A 24,017-nucleotide genomic window follows, 5' to 3' on the forward strand; every position below is an offset into this window, starting at 1 on the left:
TTGTACAATTTAAATTCACATAGTAAGCTACAATCCCCTCAGTATAATGCGTATCTATATCTGTTATATTAAAGATTTTTTTTCTTTGGAATATGATGATTGCTTTGTGTTTTTAATCTTGTTCATGTGTGTCCCAGGCATGTTCACATGTGCCCCCAATAGGGGCACATGTGAACAATTGAAGTCATTTTTCTAAACAATTATAAAGTAAAGAAATATTTTACTGAAAAATCTCAAAAAATTCCATAAGACAAAGAAAAGACTATTTAAACGCATGGACTTCTTAACTATGAAAAATTAATGATATTTTTTGAAAAATGAAGAAATAACAAAATTTGTTCACATGTGCCCCCCTCTCCCCTACGTCTTCGAAGAACAGCCTTATAAAAGATATTGAAACATTGGATGCCGTTCCTTTTTGTATGCGAAAGTGGTTAGTAATACTATTTTTTGGTTATCTCAAATAGTTGGTTAAATGCTGTAACCTGAGAGAAAATTAAAATTTAAATACGCAATTATACATTATTCAACCCTGTACCTCACTAGTGGTAATGTAATGCTTTTCACCTCTCTAATAAGCTAATTTCATATATTTATATAGTCTCCCGCAGTGGACTGATCGTTAAGACACGGTTCCCTGAGGATCACCGAAGCCAAGTATCACTGAATGCGGTCATAGTGCAGGTGGGTGACCACTTGGACTGCGTAGGGACCAAGGGTGTGCGGTATTGGACCTCGTTAAACTGTTCTACCTTAAAGTGCTCGACTTTGCATGCTGATCGTCGGGCTACCGAAGCGGGAGTGCTATCCCCTCTGCAGAGGATCAAAATTGTGATGGCATGTCTTCGGATCAACCTCAGGGATGTTTCTCGACCATCGCCAATAGCCCATTGTGCAGCTCTAGCGTTACGTAAATGAACTACAACTACAACATATGCTAATATAATACCCTACCTGTTAATTTAATCAGTTGTCTATTAAACTAGTTGGTGTTTTATCCAAACAGGAACTTTTATGAGAAGAACTCTCAATTAAGCTTTCAAATTTTTCTTTTTTTATAATTTGGCGCACAGTATGAAAAACACTCATAGGGAATTGAGATTAACATACCTATCGTGTTTCCTTCAGTAAAAACTATTCGCTTTACACTGAAATGCCAATGAATGAGGAATAGATAATGCTTTGCAAATTGTGTAGCGTTACGCCGAATTTATGAACACGTGAAAGCGCTGTGGTAAAACTTTATATACAGTTAGTAATGTAGCTGTTATTCAGTTGTTTCAATAGCCACTGTGGGTGCAACTTCTCAATTAGAGACCTTCGATTGCGGACTAACAGTATTTGCTCAATACATGGGCAGTTTTGATTTCCGAAAGTGTCGAAGAACTTTGATTTTAAAAGTCAATAGTTTCAAAAGCATACCAAGAATGCATGCACGGTGAGAAAAAAGCTATCTGCTGTTAGCTGTTTTTTTTTTAAAAAAAAAAACCTTGCAAACTACGGAACGACGAGGATTTGAAACTTCCAGTTTCCTTCTAGGGCTCAAGCTGTTTCACCTAATTTTTTTCCTTCTGTGTCTTCTACTTTCACATTTTTTTGAACTTTTAACGTGTAAGCGTCATTTACAAACGAAATTCCGTTTTCGTCTTTTTACTTCAACTCTATCCTTCCAAATTTAGTGATTAATTGCTTTATAATAGAATCTATTGCAGTGGAATGTATCTTTGACTCTATAAAGAGTTTCTTAACAAATTATCGCATTCAGATGGCAAATATTTTATCAGTTGAAAGCATAGTATATTTTATAGTTTTGAAGGCATTTTGAAACCAACATCTTCAATCTGCTTATTCTTCTTCGTAATTCTTTTGATGTATTCGGATCCTTTTTTCGTCAGATGAAAATCTTATGTTCAAAAAATCATCCATAAAACTGGCCATAAGAGCTCTTGACGAAATTTGATATCAGAGTTTACCAAGCTGTCTTGCTGTCTTCAGTATCAGCATTTAGGGATTGATATTATCTTTCGATTCCCATGTAGATTGTCGTAAAGAATAGCAAAAAGTTGAAAGTAGAAGACTTTTCCAAGTAGATAGACATATTTGTTTTTCTTAGCTGCTGTAGTCGCGCAGTGGACTGATCGTAAAGGCGCGGTTATCAGTAAAACGCCGAAGTCAAGAATCACTGATTGTGGTCAGTATGCAAGTGGGTGACTTCTTTGATCAGCCTGCAAAGGTCCTCGGCATCAGTCCTCGTTAAACTGTTCTATCTTAAAGTTATCGACTTCTCGCACAGGTCGTGGTGCTACCAAAGCGGGGGGGGGGGGCATCCCTTCTGCAGAGCAGCAAATGATCAAAATTGCGCTGGCATATGTTCGGATCATCCTTAGGGGTATTTTTCAGACTGTGGCCAATAGCCCATTTTACAGCTCTAGTGCGACGCAAATAAACTAAAGCTCAACAACTTAGCTGCTGTATTGTCAAAAAAAATTTTTTTACTAATAATAAATTCCTATCATCCTTTTTCCATGAGCAGAATTTTCATGTTAATTTTCCAGCTTGCTTAGTTAAAATTTTAGAGCTTTGGAAAGGCTATAACTGCTCCATCCGTAGAATTGGCAAAATTTGAACTTTTAATTCCACTTTTTACTCGTAACTAGACTAATTCCATCTTCTAGACCAAAGGTTTGCTGGTTCATGGCCCATAACCGATCTTTTACGGTGACAGAGTACTTACGGTAAATGTTGAGCAAATCTGAATAGTCATATATATATAGTACCATCTTGATAGAGCAGACGACTGAAAAATATTTAATTAAGCACAGCTTAAACATTAAAACATGACATCTTCCATCAAGTGGACATGACAGCATAGTGACGCTCACGTTATCTGAAAAACAAAAATTCCTATCGCCATCGTACGGCAACCTTCATTTTGTCAATTCAATATGCTCATTGGAGTAACAGAACACTGCAACGTTATTGATGATGAGACAACTAGTCTTGATCTAGCTTGATTTAAAATAGCTCCGGTGTATTGTATATAGTCAGCTCAGATCTCAAGAACCACCCTATGATTAACAGAAGATAGTGTTAGTTCCCACGGTGCTCTCACATGCCCGTGAAAAAGCCGCAGCGCTACACAATGTGTAAAACATTGTCTCTCTCTAATTCAGTAGCACTCCAGTGCCCCTGTGGCAGAATTTTTTAGAGCTTTCTGCGACAATTTTATCTACTACTATTACCTTTCTGAGAGACATTTTTAATAATAGCAAATATATATATGTTACTAATTTAAAGTAACAAAAGCGCTTTCTATTTACAAAGAAAAAAAAAGCTTTCATGTAAAGAACAGAACAGTATATGTATATATTTTTTTAATTATGAATGTAAGATTTTTTTAGAAATCTAAATATAAAAGAATACATATTCTAATATTATTGGCGATCTGTTCTAAGCGATATTTGTATAGTTAACCTGTTTTAAATTTTTGCTATCTGGAAATTACTTTTTATAATATGAATCTGAAATTCTAGCTAAAGCAAATCATTGCGGAATTTTTTTATTTTCAAAAGAAAAGAAAAAAATTCACGAGTGATTTTCCACCTCCGATATGAGAGAAAGGCATTTTTTGAATATAGTTCTGCAGAAAGGGGGGGGGGAAGTTCTGTAGGAAAAAAAATATTTTGAAAAATTCTGCAGATAAAAAAACCCAAACTTCTTTGCTTCCCGAATAAAAAATCTTTCTGCAGGAACTATGTAATGTTCTGCAATAATGACGCCGTGTCGCCACGATTTTGTGCATCTATGAAGTATACAGGGTGTCCCAAAAGGTCGTTTACAAACTTAACATGCTGGTCTGTCATATCATGATATAGGTAGTTTGAGAGTTTTATTTGTAAAGTTTTCGCTCTCACCTGTAAACAATTATAAATGCAACCTAATTTATTCTTGACCCGAAAAGTTCTCCTCAGAGAAATTTANTTACATCACAGCAAATGCTCAAAATTCCTTCCATTCGCCACAATGCACGTTTCACAGCGTCGGCGCATGGATTCACGAACCCGTTCTAATTGGCCAGGAGTGTCACGGACACGTGCTACCGCTTCAGCGATCCTGGCGATAAGATCCATGTCCGATGCTACAGGTGTCTCGTACACTATGAACTTCATGTGTCCCCACAGGTAGAAATCCAGGGGAGTCAGGTCGGGGGATCGCGGCGGCCATGGGACTGGTCCGCCTCTACCGATCCAGCGATTAGAATAAATCCTATCGAGGCATTCTCGAACAGCGTAGCTAAAGTGGGCAGGCGCTCCATCATGCTGAAACCAGATGTTTCGGCGTGTAGCGGCTGGAATGTCACCCATCAGATCCGGCAAAACTCTTTCTGAAAAATGCGATAGGTATTTCCGTCGAGGCGTTCCGGTAGAAGGTAAGGGCCAATCACATGTCACCGATAATACCTGCCCAAACGTTTACGCTGAAACGTTGTTGATGTGCATGGGCACGTGTACATCTTGGGTTTTCATACGCCCATACGTGCATGTTGTGCAGGTTCACAACACCATCCCGTGTAAAGCAGGATTCATCAGAAAACAAAATCCATGATGGAAAATCTGGCTGTGCGACCCGCTGTTGCAAATACCAGCGTGAGAATGCAATGCGTTTGGGATAATCGTCAGCGCACAATGCCTGTACTTTTTGGAAGTGGTAAGGGTGTTGCATGTCATCGTGCAGTATGCGCATTATGGTGGAACGAGCTACACCCAAGACACGTTCGCCTTCTCTGCGGGTTGATGGCATATCCTGTAGCACGGTTTCCTCTACGACAGGTGTGCGTGTAGCACGTTCTCGACCGATGTGGCTACGTGCTACGAAAGCACCTGATTCACATAATCTGCGGTGCAATCGTCCAAACAAAACATGACTTGGCAGACGTCTGTTTGGGAAGCGCTCAAGGTACGNTCAACAACACAAATGAAGCTATAATGGTAAATCGTCTGCTGAATTTATGTTTAAAAATATCAAACTTTCGATTAAAATCGTCTGCGGTCGCCTAGCAACACTTACTGTTGCCAAGGCCAGAAATATAAATAGCAACCCTCGTATAATAATGGAAATAAATTAAGTGTACAAAATATTCCATAATGCTTACCCTTCATTTATAAATGTTTAAAATCTTTGTCAAAAGCAATGGTCACAAACTTATGTTTATATAAGAAAAAGAATATTCAGGCTGATCATTATTGAGGTCAATTGTTGTGAATGGGGATTAAAAGCAACGGCTCTATGATGAAGCTCATGGACTAAGTTGTGCTTTCTGTTTCTCACAATCAAACTAATTTTAGCATTCGTCGCCATCATTATGATAGATCCTCAAAAAGAATACATTTAATTTCAATACATTCAATTTTGACGTAATGCTCAAAATACACATTGGACATCGTATATTTTATCAGGTTTCATATGGAATCTGATGTTACTATTGAAGATTATTATAATTTTGTAGATTATAATATAATGTTACAATTTTTTTGTTGTTGAACTCCCCTTCTCGCTTTTGTCCTCACCATATAGCCATAAATTCAGAATTGGATCGACCTTTAAATGCCAGTTAAAAAATGAAGCAAAGTACTTGACTTTTTGAGCTGCTCTATCCCCTGGGCATATAGCGTTTGCCTCCTAATGAGTTGACCCAGGTTCGAATCCCATCGGCAACTGGTTGATACGATTTCTGCTCTCGGATCACATCGACCACAATGCTGGCATAAAACATCGTCAATGGTAGACGGAGCATGGCTTAGAATCCCTTTACCGTCGGGATAACCATGGGAAGTTTTCGTGGTTTTCCTTACCATGTAACACAAATGGGAGTTGGTTTCATCAAAAAGTCCAATACCCTACTTTAGTTTGTTCCAATGCTTGATCCAGAAATTACTTGTCTTCTGGGTTGTGTTGAAAATATAAGGCTACGGAGATGAACACTAAAAGTTTTGGTATTTTGTTATTATAAAATAAAGAAATTTTTTATGCAATAACTATTACAGATTACTTTAATGTAGAAAGATAAATTTATATTTATAATTTTCATAAAGCATAAAAAAGCAAGTCATGTATACTGTCCTGCAATTGAGAAAATAACGTGCTGTAGATTTGGAGAAAAATGGCTTGGCAACTGTTTTCTTTCTATTGCTAATGCTATAAACTCTAAAATAGAACGCTGATAAAACAAAATTTAATTTTGAAAATTTTTTTTGCAATAATTAGCTTATCACAAAAAAATGCCAAAAATATAAAAATCTCAATTTTGAATTTTTTTTTCGCATACGTTGATTTTTCTATCGCGCGGCTGTCTACCTTTTTTATTATTTTTTTTTAAAATTCACAATTTTGGAAAATTGCTAAATAAATAATTATCCTTTACTTTTAGGCTGAAAGTGGTAGTGCTCTTCACGAGGCAGCTTTGTATGGAAAAGTAGAGGTTGTTAAATTGTTATTAGATTATGGTAAGTAGGAATATCATCTTCCTTTCAAGTATCTTTAACAATAGATATGCACAATGACGTGATTTAGTATTCTTTTTTTTAATGCACATCTATAAATTCAAGCAATGTGTTTTGTTTTCTTCTAGGTATTGATGTAAATTTAGAGAATAATATGAAAAGGACTGTGTTCGATCTTTTAGAAGATTTAAACACTGCCATTTCCAAGCAAATATCTAGAATAATAAGAGGTGAGTAAAGTTTTATTACATTTCCTCATTTCTTCTTTTAAAGTTTAAGGATGATTTTTAAAATACATTGTTAGGCCTCACCTGTTATTCTACTTCAAAATCTGTTTTATACACAATTTCCAATTCCGTTCAAAGGATGTAGAGCACTACGAAGGATGATTATTACGGGGTGTTCTCTAATCATTAACCTTTTATTAAATACTTATCAAAGATGTTGACACTAAGAAAGTACGTAAGTAAATAAGTAAAAAAAGTAAACAAAAGCAAAAAATATTTAAAAAAACTTTTTGAAAGTTTATCGAATTATTATCGGATCAATCTACAAAAATACAGCTAAAATTAACAAAACTTATTTATTTGACGCATGAAAGAAAAAAGATGTTTAATAGATTTTATTGTGTAGATGACAATGACACTGTGTAGATGACCATGATTAACTATAGCAAGGGGCAAAATAAGAATTATCGCTAATTGGTTGATAATTTTATGACCAGTTTTAATGAGTTTGTTTAAGTTTGGTTTATTTATATGGGTTAATTCTCAAATTCGTTTTTAAATATTTAATTGTGACTAGCATTATGTATATAATTAACACGTTTTCGACAATAATTTTTTATACCATTCACCATTTTTTTTCAACCACAATCTACTTTCCAATTTTATATCTTATTTTGTAACCGTCGTTGAACAGCCGACCCAATTTTTAGTTTACGGCAACCAATGTTCTGATCCGAAGCTTTGTGGTTTCGAATCCTATCTAGAATACAAGGAAACTCTTGGATCAAGTATTGGGAGAAATTTGCCTCCTCGGAGGACTTTTTCATGGAACTAACCCGCGTTTGCGTTACAAGAAGAGAAAAATCACGAAAACCTCTCGTGATTAGACTGTTTTCGAAGGTACTCTAACCCATGAACCGTCTATCACTAAGGATATGTTATGCCAGCACTGTGGTTCAACCATTGCTGAATTCGGATGCAGGTCACCTCATTGAGAGGCTAGTGCTCTATCCCCTGAGCTACCATAGCTCCTACTTCTACAGAGAAAGAAGACATAAATTCTAAACGTTCCTCAATAGTGTGGTGATAAAGGTAAAGAAAACAGTCAAATCCAATCTAATAATAAATGGACAAATATTTTGTACAATTGCTGCAAATATATACTGTAGAAAATATTCAATTTAGATAGGAATTGTTTTGGATCATTTTAGGATATCTTATCGATATGAAGTGTACTTTTACAGTTTATAAAAAAAAACTGAAATAATTTATTTAAATTTTTTTTCCGTTCAGATCATACGACAGCAGTGGGGAGGGTTGAGGACAGCAGCAGCAAGTCTCCCTACTCCACGTCACCTCCTTCTAGTTTCAGCTCGGTCTCGACCTTCGTTCCTACTCCAGAAAAACAGAACTCCCTTCTTCCTCTAGTCAGAAGTGGTTCTCCTATGTCCGAGGCCACTGACACTATCTGTTCCTACAACAGCAGCAAGCGATCTTCCACGTAAGTTGCAATTTACCTATTAAGAACGATTTTTTTCTTTACAAAAATTTGCAAAATATTTGATTTTGGTATTTATGAAAATGTAACTTATATTGAATTAAGTGAATGAAAAATAGATTATATATAATAGATAGAAAATAGAGTTTGAAAAGATTAGGTATTTTGAACTTCCGAGAAAGAGAAGAAACTTTTTAAATGCTTATAAACTTCAGTGGAAGTAACACTGAAAGAACACGTAAAACTTCTAAAGGAAATAGCATTGAAAAGTTAAACTTCCCGAATATTAGTGAAGCTTCTCAGTAACTAACGTGGAAAACATAGTCGATGTCTTCTAAAAGAATTAACATTGAAAGGATAAATATCTCGAATAATGAAGTTTCTGAGTAAATAACGTGAAAAACATAGTCGATGTAAAATTTCGAAAGGAAACAACATTGAAAAGTTAAACTTCTCGAATATTCGTGAAACTTCTCAGTAACTAACGTGGAAAACATAGTCGATGTCTTCTAAAGGAATTAACATTGAAAGGATAAATTTCTCGAATATTGAAGCTTCGGGAGAAAATAACATGGGAAACATAGTCTTTGTAAAGCTTCGTAAGATGTGATATTGAATTCATAAACTTATAGTACCTTATTGAAACTTTTGAGTAAATAACATGGAAAGCATAACTTTTCATTCTTGTGAGAAAGGGAAGTTTGTAAATCCTTGTAAAACTTAATATTATCTGACTAAATTAAAACTTGTTCAGAACGTGCTGAAAAAAATTTAGATACATGGCATCATTCTCATGGTAATTCGTTTCTTTTCGGGTAGTTTAGATATGGTATTTATAAAGCACTACAAGATTTATAATTTAAAAACTATAATAGATCATAGTTTTTGCCATAGTTTCGTTTTGCATTTTTATAGAGGTTTTATTTTAATACATATTAATGGAGATTCTTGTTCTCAGGGCCAGCGATACTCTCCGGAAGTCGCAGGGTTCCAGTTCCGAGCACCTGTCTATGAGCAGCCGAAGTCCATCGGTGTATGAGACTCCGCCTCTTCCGAAGGACTACGACGCAGCTTCTGTACACTCATCGTCAATGTATGAACCCCACATCATGACTTCTTCTACAGACATCCAAGGACTGACCACTTTCTCTCCTCCAGGTATGCTTTTGAAAACACCATTCTTTAACCTATAAGAATAAGTTCTCATGAGATACTCAGAGATATGATTGCTTCAAGAATTATGTAATTAATCAATTTAGTGAATCTAATATCAACACGGATTAGCAGACTATGTTTTCAATATTTTGAAACAGCTTATTAAGTCATTATTTTCATATCTGAGAAAATTTAATTTATGAAAAATATAACTTAATCCAGGTCTGGATTATAATATTAAGAATGCCTGGCACAATTTTCTCAGAGAGCTGGGTAAACGTTGAATCAATATCAGGTATGCTAATTCGGTGTCGTTGCATTGATTCACTTGCCATTCGCATTAAAAGGTGAACTTGTAAAAAATAATTAAGCATTAAAGACCGTGCAATAAAATCTTAAACGGAATCATTTACGATTTTATTTATATTCCACCAATTGCGATTTTATTTTTTTTTCACTAATAGCTGGAGTGAAACTAATAGGGAAAAAATAATTTCTTACGAACGGAATATTTAAAATTTTTAAATGATTTTTGGATATTGGGCTAAAATTGCTCCTCATAGTCGATGTCCAAACTTCAAAATTCTAGTGCCAATGGTCCTGGATTTATAAGAGATTCAAAATGGCGTTTCGCAACAAGGACATACAAAATACTCAGAAAACACAAAAGAAATTTGAAAAATATGTGCTGCAACCGCAAATCATTACTTGACAAATTCAACTTTTTTTTCTAGATCCTCAGGGTCCACCTTCCAGAATATCAGTGCCGCCTGGTTGGAAACCTCTTGTAAGTCTAACTTTCTATGACTCTTTACTTAACCTAATGTAAATTTGAATATCTTTTTAACTTCTTTTTTGACATTTTCCATGCAGCCACCAGCAAAACCTCCTAGGAAGTCAATCACATCCTTATCCCCTAGTGGTAAAACCCAGCATCACATAAGACAGTCATCAGTCACATATGACTCTACTTCACAAAACCCAATGATGTACGATCCATCCGACATCATGATGCCCAGGACACCACCCAGCGGTTTCGCTAACTCAGACTCAGGCAGCTTACACCATCATCACCAGCACCTAGCACAACAGCACCAACCTGCATCGCTGACTTCAGCCACCCAGCAACAGAATGTTTCTCAGCAACAGTTGTCGAACGGCAAGGTCAGCGAGACATCGCCCTTCAGTGCTCTCTACGATGAAGTGGCCAGTGGGAGGGTCACTAGTGCTACCTCCTCTCTTTTAGGTCCAAAGGCCATGCATCGCAGGCGGTTGACTGGAGAAGGTCTGAGGCCGGACAAACCCATTCCTCCGGCTAAGCCGAAGACACTTGATCTGAGGACTAAAAGACAGACTATCCAGATACCACTCAGCCCCACGCACTATCAGCAGCCACCAACACCAGACTTTCCACCACCATCACCATCAACGGCCGCTTTGGGTATCCATGAGAAAATAAGACCATTAAGTCAGGTGGGTAGTGATTTATTGCGACTACCCAGGAAAATTCTGGCTAATTTTCGATATTGCTAAACTCTTATTATGAAAGCAGAACATATATCACTCGTCGAGTATACTGTTTTTCTATATGCAGTAAAATTGTGACTTTCGGAAAGGCTCATTTAGTCTCTTTGGCCATAAAGTCATTCTAGCAACCAGATAATTCTATTTTTTATGTCCTCTCAGGGGTCGATCATTGAAGTTAATTTTCAGAAAAAAACATTCTGCAATTGGTAAAAATTTCATTTTGTTAAATTTATAACGTTTTTCTTGAAAAACATGCTGTAGTCACCCGGCTATGAATCTTTTACACTATATCCACTTATAAAAATTTATTTTATATAAAAACAAATTATAAATTTGGATATCAAGATCATAAAATATGTTTTTTAAAAAAGACAGCCTATTTTTGTAAATTGTATTTCTTAAGGAAGTTCTTAAGAAGTTTTAAATTTTAGACTAGTTAATTACATTACAGAGATATACATTTTTACCTAAACATAGTTTAATTTTAGTTCAACATATTTGAATATAATTATGTGGTCTTTAGTTTTATTTTCTAAAAATGTCATTTTTCGATATGGTACCAGATGTTTGATTATAAGCATATAAATGAAATTTTTAGCATGAGCTCCTTTTTGGTATGAGTAAAATGAGTGATTCTTTTAAAATGAGTAAATCTAGTAAAATGAGTGATTCTTTTAATGTAAGGATTTATCTCTTTTTTTACATTTTTTTCTGCAAAAACTTGTTTTTTTTCCATCATTTTCTTACTGCTTTGATGCATATATTTATCTTTTGAAGTATGGAGTTAGATTACAAAAACATAGCAAGAGTTTTTTATATGATAGCAATAAATAAATTTCATTAGACTTAGGTAGTGTAACTTTATTAGTATAGAAGCTCCTGGCATGATATAGCCAAGCAAAGAATTGATACAATAATTTTGTAAGAGACAGTTATATGTATATGTTCCTTTTCACGTTGTATACATTTGTATACAGTTAACGTTCTCTTGTATATAATTGTACACATGTTATGGTCACAGCTCCGTATAGCTTTTTGACGGTGAACCTTAGTGAAATTCATTATAGTAATGATTTTATTTTCATATTCAGATATATATTGTTTTCTTACTGAAAACGTGTGATGTTGTACATAGTTTAAAATAATTGTCTACTTTATCATCATCTACATTGAGCTTTCATACTTCCGGTGTACATTCAATACAGTGTAAAAATATTAACCAGCATTCATGTTATAGTTATTTCATTTTTATTATTTATTCATCTGCAGCTTATTATATGTTTGCATGTTATTGTGTTTTATGTTATTTTATGCATATTATTTTTATTTTATGCATGTAAAAATACAATAAAATTATTTTTACGAAATTTCGTTTTGTTTAGTTTCTTTTGTTTTGTTAACCTCCCCAATTGTTTTAAGTAAAGATTAGTTTTTAGAACTCATCCTGTTCTTGATTCCTGAATAAATTATTTTTATTTATATATAGCATGATTTTTTTTATTTTTACTTTATACCTTAAGACAGCACTTACATATCGAACATATTTCGAAATATATTACTATATTAATAGACATAAGTGTTAAAAAAACAATGGAAGTGTATTCATTTTTTTTCCTGAACCATGTGGGAAAAAATGTTTTAAATCACTGCTGTATTTTCTATGAACTAGAATTTCCACCCCTACTTTCATACAAAATTGTTTAATGTTTAACGTAAAACAGTAAACACGTTTCGTACACCTTTTTTTGTCCACGTAAAATTTATATCTATTTATTGAATGGGAAAATGTATACCTTCCTCTCCAATGACAAAAATTTCGAAAAAGTTCAGTATCTTAAGTTAATAAGCATTTTTGTAACGCTAATTAGCAGCTGTATCAAAATACACATTTTTACGAACATAAAGTACTCGTAACGGGGGTTCGCAAAAAAAGGACCTACAGGACCTACATTAGGCTTACATATCAGTATAACAGGTATCTATTACCACAATACCAAAACTACCTATTACTGCAATTATTCATCATTGGTGTCAATAATAATTTGAGGGTTTCTTTTGGCCCCTCGAATGGAGATGCACCATGGTTAGAGAAAAAATTCTAAGTAAATAGTTGAAAAAAACATATTATATATCTATTTAATAGTAAGATTACGTGCATTCCGGCTTAGAATAGATTGTACGAATAAAATTTAAAGAATCTTTTGCGGAAATTTGAGATTTATTACTAACCAAATGTAAAAAAAAAAAAAAAAATTCTTACTTAAAATATTTTCATTCATTGATCAGTACTGCTTCTCATCTTTCTGATATCATAGAAAATAGAATTTCTATTTCATAGGAATTCTATTTTTCACTCAACTTATAACAATTGAAGTACATTTTGGACAGACCTTGAGTCATCGATTTATGATTTCGCAGGAGCAATGTCTGAAGAATACGATGGGTGTGGTAGGATGGTTCATTAAATTTTTTCCAAATAGTTTTTGACTAACTTTGAAAATTTCTTTTCCTGATTCTAATTCATTTGTTGGCCCTTTTTTCCATGCTTTTTGACCTTAAGCATAATGAAATTGCTTGTACCTTAGGGTTATACAAATTGTTACGTTGAACACGAATCTTTGTTCAATATATAATGTTTCCAATTCTAGATCTTCTAACATTTCAGGATTATTTCATGTTCTTTATGCTTTATTTCAAAATCATCACTCTGAAGCCATTTAATTCATTGCTCGCAAATTAAAATTATAGATTTTTTGCATAATGTTGCATTTTCCCCAAAATGTTGTCACAATTTGAATTTCACAGTATGCAAGTTATTAACAGACTGTGTTGGAACTTAATTTTTGAAAAAAAATTGTTGCGAAAAGACTTTACAATGTACAAGGAGAACGATAAAAGTACTCAGAATGATGTTCTGGAATGTTCCGGAAAAAGTACTGGATCACCGTATAATCTTAAACGCCTTATCAGATTATGCGCACATGAGCTGTCTACTTCTCCAAAAATAAATAAATTATAAATAATATTGCCCTTCAAAACAATATTTTTTTTGTAAACCAGAGCACCCCATTCCTGCTGGCTCCAAAGTAAAGAGTTCTTTGAAACCAAATACGATCTCCGTTTTCTACCATCCCTCACCCTATTTTGGGATCGCTATCTTCATACATTTATCACTTAATGGTCATGAATTTGAAAATATATATTTAACCGTTAAATTTCTTCTGAAGTACTAGAGAGGTGAAATGTTCTAAAACACGAACAATTGTTGCAAGAAGAGAGGATTTGCGATTTTTCGTTTCGAAATTTAATTTTGATTTCAAAATTTCATTTTGAAAAAGGATTTGAATAAAAAATGAGAAAAAAATCATAAAAAAATATTGTTTTGTTTGTTTTATTTTTTCAGAACTGTTGAATGTTATTTTCTACAGTTTAAAGCTTTTAATCCTTTGCCATAAACTCAATATAATATAAATATTTGCGCAAAAGTTTGGCTATTAGGGTGACAGAGTGGAGAAATTAGGAAGTCCTTGTGCAGTGAATATTGCAAATTTTCTTGCGAGAACTAAAAGAGAAGGGGAAATATTATTTTAACCGTTAAACTTCTTCTGATCGGCTAGAGAAATTAAAAGTTCTAAAACGCGAACATTTAAATAAGGGAGGGAGATATGGGGGATTTTCTCCTTTGAACTGAAAAAAAAAAAATAAAGTGAAGGAAAAAAACTAAAAAATAACGTTTTCTATGTTCCTTTTATGGGTATTTTAATTAACTTCTACATCCTAAAGCTTCAAGCTCCTTCTTTAAGCCTAACACCCCTAAATAATAGAAATACATAATCATATTTTTTCTAAAATCGGGTGGGGGAGAAGAGTTATTTTTTCCTTAAAATTTAAAACGGTAAACTTCCTCAGAGTCTCCTCGCTACTTCCGTTCTTATCTAAGAACTTTTTTCCTCTCTGACCTTTCAGAAGAAATTTAGTGGCTGAAACAATCACTCCCCCTCCCCTTCCTTTGAAGAAGTACCGAAGTTTTTGCCTAAAAGTCATGCAAATTCTGCAACTAGGTACGAGGCTTCTTAACCTCTTCTCCTCCACCGACTTTCATCTAATGTAGTGGCAATATAGTTATTATTAATAATGAGTATTAAGGAGGGAAAGGGGGCATGAAAGTTGGAAATATGTTAAGAAATAGCAAAAATAAAAACAGAACAAGAAACAATTGTCTTTAAAATTTAAGGAAGAAACCCCACCAAACTTTCCATCCTCGATACAACTCTCTTGTTTTAATATTTTCACCTTTCCAGCACCTCATGAGAAATGTAACTTTTAGAATAATTATTTCTCCTATCTAAGTCTAATTAGTAACGATAAAATTATCCAAAAGAAATAAATATAGGGTGAGAGATAACTCTCGTAAACTGTGGGTGGGTCTGGAAAATGCAGGATTATGGATGGATTCCGAAAATAATTTTTCATAAAAATCAGTAGCCTTTTTTTTTCACTCAGAACAATGTAATTAAATGAGTCAATGATTTTCTTACAGACAATGATTAGATTCACGCCATCTTTTCGTTAATCCCTGATTAAGAAAGAAATAATTTGTTTTTGATAAAAAGAAATATTTTAAATCTCTTTACACTTACACATTTTTACACAGCATGAACATACTGTTTTAACTGAGAAATTATAAATTTTTTACAACAATTTTTTTTAAAAATAAAACTTCCAGTAATGAAAACGTACTTCCTCTGAATGAGCATGCCCTTTTTATGCCAACTGAATTTAGTTTTTACTCTCAAAAGGGGATTGCTTTACAATTCACAATGTGGGATGAAGGGTTTGCTTTATTTCTACACTTTATTCTGCTACCTGATCGCAGTTTTTTTGCACTTAAAAGATTGCTAGCATCAAAAGTAATAACGAGGAAAACAAAGCTTCAGGTTTATGAAACTATAATCCGACCAACAGTTATCTATGGATCAGAGACATGGACTCCAAATCAGAAACAAGAAAAAATGCTGATTACCTGGGAAAGAAAAATTCTTAGATCTATTTTTTGACCTGTCAAAGTGGGTGATCTGTGGAGAAGGCGACACAGTTTTGAAATTTCAAGACCATTTAAAGAAAAAGTTATAATCAATTATGTAAAAGCAAAGATAATTCAATGGTTAGGACACCTTGAGAGAATGGAGGAAAACAGCGGCACTAAGAAGATATTCGAAGGGCAGTGGCAGGACCAAAGGAAAAGAGGAAGATGGTTAGACGAGGTGGAGAGAGACCTTAAGATTCTAAAGGTCCGAAACTGGAAGCAAAGAGCTAGAGATAGGCGACTTTGGAGAAAAATTGTTAGTGAGGCTATGGTCCAACATGGACTGAAATGCCAGGGAGTTAGTTAGTTAGTTAGTATTTTGCTACCTGACAAGGTTGCTTTGCCATTACCATCATCAAAGATAGGACAACATTATGATTATTTTGAAAAAGTTTATTTATTACAAACAAATATATTGCTCTATATGCTTGAAATATATTACATTAAAATCTGTAGATCATCATACGAAAAGTGTTCATGAATGCTTGATATTTTAAACCTCTTATGCACCAGCTACAGTGGTTCAGGGGATTGAGAGTTCACCTCCCAATGAAGTGAACCGGGTTCGAATCCTAGCGGTGGCTGCTCGATAAAAATTTCGCCCCCGGCTCGTACCGACCACAGTGCTGACGTAAAAATTCCCTCAGTCGTAGACGGATCATGGGTTAGAGTCCCCTTGCCATCAGGCTAATCGTATCAGGTTTTCGTGGATTTCGTCTCCATGTCACATAAATGCGGGTTAGTTCTATCAAAAAGTCCTCCACAAAGGCAAAATTTCTCCCAACACTTGATCCAAGAGTCCCTCGTCCTTTGGATCAGGTTCGAAATTACAAGGCTACCGAGTTGAACATTGGTAGTTTCAAACTAACGTTTGGGTCGGCTGTTCAAAGACGGTTATGAAATAAAATGAAACAAAAATATCTCTGAAACTATTAAAGCGTATCAAAATATTTTTACCCTTAATTATGAAACTTGTTTGCGTTAAGTTATGTAGAGGGAATTCTATGTAAAAAAAAAAATTTTCCATCACTCTATTTATTTATTTAATTTATTTTGCAACTCAATTTAAGCATTGAAATTTTAAATGCGATAATCCAAAATAGAACTGAATTAAGTTAGATTAGTCCTAAAAATAAAACAAAAATCAACAGACAACTTTGCTTGCATTTTATTAAACATCTAAATATTCAGGTAATTTCACCTAAAATTAGAAATTTTTTTATCCAATTCAAAAAATATCAACTATTCTTAAGTTAAATAATAAAATGTAAAATTTTTTCTCTGTATAGACGTATTTTATAATTGCGTACAAGAATTTTATAATTTACTTAAATAGTCTTAAAGATATAGCGAAATGCACAAAAAATGAAGCTAATATTAAGATGCTCAAACTTACGACCGCTCTCCTGACTCAACTATTAAGACATTTTTTTTAGATTTGCTCCTAACCTGGCCCCATATTTTGATTGCTGAGAATCTAAATCCGACGAAAAAAATCTATGTTTATTCAGAGAAAATATGTTTTTACATCTGATTTCGTAATTTAAAATAACTTCTACACAAAGATATAAAGTGAGGCTTTCGAACTACAAATATGACTCAACAATTCCGACAATATTTTTAGATTTGCTTCTAACCTAGACCTCTATATTGATGGCCAATGATCTAAATCCGTCGAAAAAAAGCTATGTTTATTCAGAGAAAATATGTTATTGCATCTGATTTCGTAATTAAAAATATCTTCTGCACAAAGATATAATTCGAGGCTTTCGAACTACAAATATTGCACGTTAGTAACTGGAATTCTGATATTTTACTTAATTTAAAGTTAGTAAAAACGTTCACTATGATTAAATAAATAAATAAAAATCTCTAAATGCAAAAAAAAAAAANACTGTGGGTGGGTCTGGAAAATGCGGATTATGGATGGATTCAGAAAATAATTTTTCATAAAAATCTGCAGCCTTTTTTTTCCACTCAAATAATGTAATTAAATGAGTCAATTATTTTCTTACCTACAACGCTTAGGTCCACGATATCTTTTCGTTAATCCCAGATTAAGGAAAAAATAATTTATTTTCGATATAAAAAAAATTATTATAAATCTCTTTACACCTTCATGCTTTTACATAGCATGAGCATACTGTTTTAATTGAGGATTGTTAATTGTTTTTTTTTTTTATATATATATATAAAATAAAGCTTCTAGGAACAAAAACGTACTTCCTCTGAATGAACATGCCTTTTTTTTCCAACTGAATTTAGTTTTTACTCTCTGAGGGGTTTGCTTTACAATTCACAATGTAGAATGAAAGATTTGCTTTATTTTTACATTTTATTTTGTTACCAGACAAGGTTGCTTTATCATTACCATCATCAAAGATAGGATAACATTTTGATTATTTTGAAAAAAGCTTATTTGTTACAAACAAATGTATTGCTCTACATGCTTGAAATATATTACATTAAAATCTGTAGATCATCATACGATAAGTGTTCATGAATGGTTGATATTTTTTATCTCTTATACGCCAGCTACAGTGGCTTAGGGGATTGAGAGTTCACCTCCCAATGAGGTGAACCGGGTTCGAATCCTAGCTATGGCCGCTTGATAAATATTCTACCCCCGGCTCGTACCGACCACAGTACTGACGTAGAAATATCCTCAGTGGTAAACGGATCATGGGTTAGAGTCCCCTTGCCGTCTGGCTAACCGTATCAGGTTTTCGTGGATTTCCTCTCCATGTAACGCAAATGCGGGTTAGTTCCATCAAAAAGTCCTCCACAAAGGCAAAATTTATCCCAACACTTGATTCAGAAGTCCCTTGTCTACTGGATCAGGTTCGAAATTACAAGGTTAGTGAGTTGAACATTGGTAGCTTCAAACTCACATTTGGATCGGCTGTTCAAAGACAGTTATAAAATAAAAATATCTCTAAAACTATTAAAGCGTATCAAAATATTTTAACCTCAATTATGATACTTATTTGCGTAAAGTTATGTAAAGGTAATTCTATGTAAAAAAAAAAATTTTTTTTTTCATCGGTCTATTTATTTATTTAATTTATTTTGCAACTCAATTTAAGCTTTGCAATTTTAAATGTGATAATCCAAAATAGAATTGAATTGAATTAGATCAGTTCAAAAAATAAAATAAAAATCTACAGACAACTTTGTTTAAATTTTATTAAACATCTAATTATTCAGGTAATTTCACCTAAAATTAGAATTTTTTTTTATCCAATTCAAAAAAAATATCAATCATTCTTAAGTTAAATAATAAAAAATGAAAAAATTATCTCTGTATAGACGTATTTTATAATTTCGTACAAGAATTTTATAATTTGCTTAAATAATCTTAAAGATATAGCGAAATGCACAAAAAATAAAGCTAATATTAAGAAGCTCAAACTTACGACCGCTCTCCTGACTCAACTATTAAGACATTACTTTTAGATTTGCTCCTAACCTAGCTCCATATTTTGATTGCTAAGAATTTAAATCCGTCGAAAAAAAAAGCTATGTTTGTTCAGAGGAAATACATTTTTGCATCTGATTTCATAATTTAAAATATCCTCTACACAAAAATATAAAGTGAGGCTTTCGAACTACAAATATGTCTCAACAATTAAGACAATATTTTTAGATTTGCTTCTAACCTAGCCCTCTATATTGATGGTCAATGATCTAAATCCGTCGAAAAAAAGCTATGTTTATTCAGAGAAAGTATGTTTTTGTATCTGATTTCGTAATTAAAGATATCTTCTACACAAAGATATAAAATGAGACATTCGAACTACAAATATGACTCAACAATTCAAACAAATTTTTTAGATTTGCTTCTAACGTAGCCTTCTATATTGATGGCCAATGATCTAAATCCGTCGAAAAAAAGCTATGTTTTTTCAGAGAAAATATGTTCTTGCATCTGATTTCGTATTTTAAAATATCTTCTAAGCAAGGATATAATGTGAGGCCTTCGAACTACAAATATTGCACGTTAGTAACTGGAATTCTGATATTTTTACTTAATTTAAAGTTAGTAAAAACGTTCACTATGATTAAATAAATAAATAAAAATCTCTAAATGCAAAAAAAAAAAATAAAAAAATATTGGGTTTCGTATTAAAGATAATCATACATAGTATAATCATATAAAATTTAGCTTTGAACAAAAATATTAAAAAAAAGCATACAGCAAAAATACTTTGATATTGAAATAAATAATCTTACTGAGTTCAATGCCTTCTTTTTCATTATTTATGTAATGGTATGAGTCTAATTAGTATGAGATTAAGTGCTTTATACCTAAATTGCATGTGATCACACGACTTCAGTGTTTGAATTGGATGGATAAATTTTCAATCCAAAGCAAGCTTGCTTACATAACGGCAAAGATGGACAAACCATTATAAAAAAGCTCGTACAAGGCCTTTTTCAATTTCAGTTCATAAATTCCATATTTAGTTCCAATAAATGGGTAGATATAATATTTCCTTTGATCAATTTTATTTTTTAATTAAGCTAAAAGTTTTTTTCTTCTTCTAAGCTTTTTCACCAAGTAAACAAAAAATGCTCTATTTTAAAGGCCTCACATTTGAGGCTTAGCTACAATTTTAAATTATGCACACCATCTTGTCGCAAGGAATTATGTGGGGATCGGAACGAACAATCACTTATATTTAATAAGTTATTATAATTTTGAAAAAAATCACCAATTTGGCAAGACTTTTCTACCTATATGAAAATTATCAAAATCAATGAGCAACATTGGGGAACGAAATTTTTTGTTGCATATATACAAACACTAAATTTTGCCTAAATCGGGAGTGGGGACTTTAAATCTGAAATTAGTTTTGCTCCTAAAGTTACAGAATTTCTTTAAATGACATTTATAGTTTTTTGTCGAAATGTACAAGTTTAAAAACGTTACAGATCATATGGGGTGGCATAAATGCTGTGACAAACTTTTAGGAGAATTTAAGCACATAATCAAGATTAAAATTGCATAGAGACAATGCTCAGAAATGTCGCTGTACGCGGCTGATGGCGCCTCAATATTATGACCTACTCAGAAATACACAAAGAATCAATTCATATTAGAGAAGTACCCCTACGGACATGGGTTCCTATGCTTTTTTAATTCTGGTGATATGACCTAACTCCCGTGGAAGTTTGTTGCAACTTTTATGCAACATACTTTTTTTGCACATTCACCAAAATCTAGATTAAAAATGTCTGTGTATCTACCACTACAAAAATATAATTCCAATTCACTAGTATATAAGACAGGTTAACACGATTCTACGGTGGGGTACCTTTTCATAGATGAAGGTTGACATTGTCGATAACAACACTCCCCCACATTGGTGACTCGAACGTGATGTGAACACGCCTTCCTTGACAGAAACTCCCACTTCGATTTGAACACGCCTACTTCAATGGATTGTCCACATTGAACAGTTGACTTGCTCCTTGTGACTGCGACAGTATCCACCTCCTTGAGTTGTTGCTACTCAGTCTCGATCACACGCATTATAGGCCAGCATGCATTCGACTGCTAATAACAACACAGGAGCAACCACGACCGTGAATTTAATATAGCTCTCACGATCATCAAAAAGTACGGTGATCTTAATACAGCTCTCCCGGCTTCTCACAAAACAGCAATGAATCAACTAGTGGTATCCGTTCATCGAATTCTATCATAGATATAATTCTGGTGGGGGAGAACTGTCGTGTATCTACCCCTACAAAAATATAATTCCAATTCACTAGTATATAAGACATATTAACTCGATTCTATCGTGGTGTACCTTTTCATATATAAAGGTTGACATTGTTGATATCTACTCTCCCAACAATGTCATTAAAAAAACTGTATCGTTCAAGAGAGAAATTGATTACAGATTTGAAATCAGGGACGTGAAAATATCTAAGATGCGCTGCGAAATCTCATGCAATAAAAAATAAAATTTGTTTCCCAGTGTAATTTTCAATTTCTATTAAGTTTTATGAACCCAGATAGTGTAGCTCTGGAAAAACTTTTTAATTATTTAAAAATTAGATCACCAATGCTTTTCATTTATGCAAAAATGTGGAGTTTATTTTCTGATTGATGTTTTAAGCCATTTTCAGAATTATCATATAGCTTGCGTTCGCTAAGTTCGAATATATTTAACATTCACGAATAATTATTGCAAACTCACAACTTATGAAAATAGCATATTTTTTTCGCAAAAATGCTTTATTTCGTGTGTATAGAGTCTCAAAAAATAAAAAGAACGAAACAGCTTTAAATAAACTAGTCAAGATGTTTCTTTTCTTCAGTTTATGGAACACCAAAATATATACTATAAATTGGCAATGTCATGATTTGTTTCCAAAATTCTTCAAATTTTATCACGCCTACTTATTATTAAATTAATGTCAAACTAAAATATTTATTCTAAGTCGGGCACAGCAACTTAAAGTTGTTATTGAGCAATTATATTAATTTTGCAACTTAAAGTAGTTATAAGGCTGAAAATGGCTGAATTTTTTGATCACTGAATTTTTGTGGATGAATGAGTTTATTTTTATGTTTAGGAATTCAGGAATAAAAGAATTTCTAGAGATATTGAGACTCTAACAGAAGACGAATTGTTCGCAACAATCGATTCTGGAGGACACATAAGGGTCTCTCTTAGAAAAGAGAACAAATCAGTTTCAACAGATAATATTGAAGAAATCGTAGATGATGATCCCTTTGCAGGTTGGTACAAAATTCGTTTTCTTTTCCTTTTTTTTTCAAGAAAAGTTAAATTTAAAAATATTTACATATATTTCCTCCAAAAAGTTGTACGAAAGTTAAAATTTTTTGAATATTTTATGCAACACTTTCAATAAATAAAACGTGCTCATAAGCTATAGAGACGAACGAAATGATGGGAAAACTGTTATATTAATTTTATATATAAGGGAAATTCCTCAATTTAAGAAATGGCACGTTTGCAGGCTTCAAATGTATATAACTTATTTAAAAAAAATTCAAGCAGTTCTAATGACTTTTGCAAAAATAATTCTTGATGACTTTTACATTTCCTCTAATTTTATTAATTTACTTCAACTTAACTTTTTGTAGAGATTTTATAATTTTTCAAAATAATCTTTCTGAAATTTGGTAAATATATCCCAGAATGATTCACATCTTGATGCATGAGCATTGCACAACTTACCTTACCAAATACCTTATTAAGTAACAATTCTGGGGCATTAACGTTCTTAGTTTTTCATTGATTTTTCTTCGTATAGGATTATGCAGAGGTTCAGTTTGCCCAACGAGTTGTCCATGCGACTTCCAGATGTCTCTGAAAGGCCAATCAACAAAACAGCAACAACATAGTTATGACAATATGCTTGGCATGAACACCCTTCCCGAAACACGATCCTCCAGGAATCTTCGGAGAGAGAGTCCTTGTTCAGATCCTGGTGGTCAGGTATCTAGGTCAACATCTTATGACCGGGCTTCAATTTCGGACTGGGGTGAGGCTCCAGCTACAACGGAATCCGTGTTTGTGAGAGACATGGAAGAAACGTTTGCCAGGACCCTCTCAAGATTACGAAAAGGTAAAAATGCAATTAAATTTATTTATTATTTAAATGTGCCGGACTTTGGGTTATTTATTTTAGATAAGTATTTTTCGTATTTATTTTAGATAATTTACCTGCAAACAAAGAATGTAAATAAAGCAAACATTAATGGAAAAATTTTTTACAAACTATATTTTCAGTAATATACTCGAACTATGAGTTTATTTTTTAGTATTCACGATGCTTATTGAATGTAAAATACATTTAAAGAAACTGCAATTATTTTTAGTTACAAACTATGTTGTCAGTGGTATACACAAAATTTGAATTTGTTTCAGTATCTTCAAAACATATTGAATTTAAGTTACTGATTTTCTTTTCTTTACAAGCTATAATTTTAGCGGTGTACACTGTAAAAAATTCCGAATCAAATTACGGTTAAAAATGTCGGC

The 24,017-nt window shown here is 33.1% G+C and overlaps 1 protein-coding gene across 1 annotated transcript in view; it reads left to right on the forward strand.

Annotated features, from left to right (window-relative positions):
• The window catches only part of LOC107436597 (ankyrin repeat and sterile alpha motif domain-containing protein 1B), a 79,095-nt gene that overhangs the window by 39,142 nt on the left and 15,936 nt on the right, over positions 1-24,017 (forward strand). The window contains exons 5-12 of the mRNA XM_043042693.2: positions 6,428-6,503; positions 6,629-6,730; positions 8,021-8,228; positions 9,184-9,383; positions 10,115-10,167; positions 10,254-10,853; positions 22,582-22,747; positions 23,287-23,601. Coding sequence (XP_042898627.1) covers positions 6,428-6,503; positions 6,629-6,730; positions 8,021-8,228; positions 9,184-9,383; positions 10,115-10,167; positions 10,254-10,853; positions 22,582-22,747; positions 23,287-23,601 — 1,720 coding nt within the window. The remainder of the gene's footprint in view (positions 1-6,427; positions 6,504-6,628; positions 6,731-8,020; positions 8,229-9,183; positions 9,384-10,114; positions 10,168-10,253; positions 10,854-22,581; positions 22,748-23,286; positions 23,602-24,017) is intronic.

Source organism: Parasteatoda tepidariorum, chromosome 2 (assembly GCF_043381705.1).
Source record: "Parasteatoda tepidariorum isolate YZ-2023 chromosome 2, CAS_Ptep_4.0, whole genome shotgun sequence".
Taxonomy (NCBI): domain Eukaryota; kingdom Metazoa; phylum Arthropoda; class Arachnida; order Araneae; family Theridiidae; genus Parasteatoda; species Parasteatoda tepidariorum.